This window comes from Penaeus vannamei, chromosome 3 (assembly GCF_042767895.1).
Source record: "Penaeus vannamei isolate JL-2024 chromosome 3, ASM4276789v1, whole genome shotgun sequence".
NCBI lineage: Eukaryota > Metazoa > Arthropoda > Malacostraca > Decapoda > Penaeidae > Penaeus > Penaeus vannamei.
The window spans coordinates 646,990-649,489 of record NC_091551.1 but is presented as its reverse complement, the minus strand read 5'-3'; the positions used below and the strand labels follow the sequence as shown (position 1 = coordinate 649,489).

At 39.4% G+C, this 2,500-nt stretch overlaps 1 protein-coding gene across 5 annotated transcripts in view; it reads right to left on the bottom strand.

The window, feature by feature from the left end:
- Nucleotides 1-2,500, bottom strand: part of Brd7-9 (Bromodomain containing 7/9) — an 18,157-nt gene that overhangs the window by 71 nt on the left and 15,586 nt on the right. For all 5 annotated transcript variants that reach the window (XM_070139439.1, XM_070139445.1, XM_070139424.1 and 2 more), the window contains 6 exons: nucleotides 2,069-2,204; nucleotides 1,745-1,909; nucleotides 1,351-1,466; nucleotides 1,073-1,231; nucleotides 818-954; nucleotides 1-389 (listed from right to left, as the gene is read on the bottom strand). The exon at nucleotides 1-389 is cut by the window's left edge and continues 71 nt beyond it. In XM_070139439.1, coding sequence (XP_069995540.1) covers nucleotides 177-389; nucleotides 818-954; nucleotides 1,073-1,231; nucleotides 1,351-1,466; nucleotides 1,745-1,909; nucleotides 2,069-2,204 — 926 coding nt within the window. In that variant the 3' untranslated portion in view covers nucleotides 1-176. The remainder of the gene's footprint in view (nucleotides 390-817; nucleotides 955-1,072; nucleotides 1,232-1,350; nucleotides 1,467-1,744; nucleotides 1,910-2,068; nucleotides 2,205-2,500) is intronic.

The window sequence follows — 2,500 nt, the reverse complement described above, 5'->3', positions numbered from 1 at the left end:
TAAAAATGCACATTTCTTATTTAAAATTATTAAATAATTACTAAAAAGTACATATACAAGACCTTCACTGAGATTACATTCACAAAGCCCTATTTCATAGTTTTCTCATGGACACAGCAACATTTACAGAAAAGCTATTCTAAGTATCTGACATATAGACATAAACTTTCCTAGCATCAATTTCCCAGAATTTCCTTAAGCTTTTTATCAGTCATATCAGTGGAGCCCTGGACCACCGGGGGCGGCGAAGTGGCATCAGTCTGGTTAAGAATGTGCCGCAGCTGCGACTCCAGGTCTGTGCTGCCGTTCTTTTGGTCACCCTGCGATCCATTGCTGCCTGAGGGTGGAGGTGTGGCTTCCTCCTGAGATGAGGTTCCCTCTATATCCACCTGAGGTATTAAAATTTTAGCTTGACTTCAAATTTCAAAACATGGTTGTTGTTTTTTAAGTAAAGAGAAAACTTATAGGTCAAAAAAATCAGACATGGATACAGAAAAATAATAAGTAAAGAAATGATGACAACAAAGTTAACTAACAAACGAGAAAAAGGAACGGAAAAGAATGAATGTTTTGAGAGCACATTTTTCCCCCTTCTTCCACTCCATAAATCACAGAGTGCCAACACGCAGGCTGTTAGTCCACCTTCTCTTGCCACCTCTATTGTTTTCTTGGGCATCCACCTCGTCAACACACAACTAGACCAACAGGTTCACAGACTGTTGATCTAACAGGCAGCGATATTCTTCACTTTACACCTCTTCACCATACACTGACGGCTCTCAACCCACATTTATTTGCACTCAAGAAGTTATCATACCTCAATCTGCTCACTGGGTTCAGAAGTGACTGGGTGCATGGTGATGCCCATGGCTCTTCGTACAATGGGCACAGGTGCCAGTGCTCCTGGGGTTACCTGCTTTGCCACCATAGTCAGCCCATCTGTTACCTTTTCAACTGGAAGAGAAAATAAGAATAACAGATCAAGCAGTATGGACAGACAGTATCACAGAACACACAAGAACATACATAATCAGAAATTCCACCTTGAGACCAGTATTTATGGGAATCATACCAAGGTTCAGTTCCTTCGAGCTTGGATTGGGTACATTGTTTAGGTTGGTGGGGGCCGGGCGAGACAGACGCTCCTTCTGTTCCTTGGCGAGGCTTTCAAGGAGGTTGGCATTCTCCTCCAGCTGACTGTTTATCACACTCTCTCTTTTCTCCATTTCCTCTGCAAATTTATAATTACAACCATGAAAACCTGTCATTATCAAGCAAGTCAAAGCATACTCAAAATGGTTTTCTAAATACAGGAAACAGATAACACTTCTTTTAACAACTTCTACTTACCAAACTCTCCTAAGAAGTTGGTATCAATCCCAAGGTCTGACAGAGTCCTCAGGGCACTAAAGTCCACGGTGCTGTTACCCTTTTGGTCTCCAGATGCATACTGGGATCCCATCTCTCTGTAATAAGGGGTGAGAGAGAAAAGAAAAAAAATTAATAAAATAGTTACAAGTATTTCAGTTACGATTTCACAAAGGATGCTATAAAATTTCTAATAATAAAAATAAATAAATAAATAAAAAATATATATATAATATACATACACACAAAACTTATAATTTAAACCTGATATTACAGGTGATAATTATCACTGCGAGTCAATTTATACTACAACTCAAATCTCTCAGATCACAAAAGTATCTTTCAAACCTAGAGACAAAATCAACATTAAACTCACCCTGAAGGGCAGAGCAAAGAGTTGATACGTTCCTCTTCCTCCTGCATGCGCCGGCGTTCCTCTATTACGCTCTTGGTGCGGGAATGTTGCTGGTGAGTCAGGAGGTTCAGCAGCTGGTCAACCAAGTGCATTGCCATGTCACAGTCTTGAGAGAAGTCACAGATGCTGAAATTTTACAGAAAATTTAATCCTACCAAATCTCCAGTGCATTACTTTTGGTCTACAATCAAAATTTCAAATTATATGCAAGAATGAAGAACTGATTATGTTCTGGATTAGTTCCAATGAAGTTATACAAAAAGAGTGTGGCAAGAGTAAGCATACCTCTCTGCATATTGGACAGCAGTTTCATTGCCATAAGTTGCATACACCATCTCGCTCTCCTCTTTAGTTAAGTTGGCAAAGGTAGAGTCGTAGGATGGACAAAATGACGAGTAGGACCCATAGTAAAGGGGTTTCACTGCAAGAGAAAGTATACATAAATATATAAATAAAAATGTAAATACAAAAAATATATCCAGATCTTTACATGTGTGTTTGGGAAGGGGGCACCTGTTCATCATAATAGCATAAGATGCAATTTTCCTCTGGATTAACCAAAGGTTTTCAGGAAATATATTTACAAAAATAATAAAACTGTAACTTCAAATGTACATATTTATTCTCACCCTTTCCTCCCTCCTTTTTCCCCACAGAAACGGTGTAACATCCTTCCTCTCTCTTCCACTCCCCTTTCCCAGTCTCCATTCCTCCCAC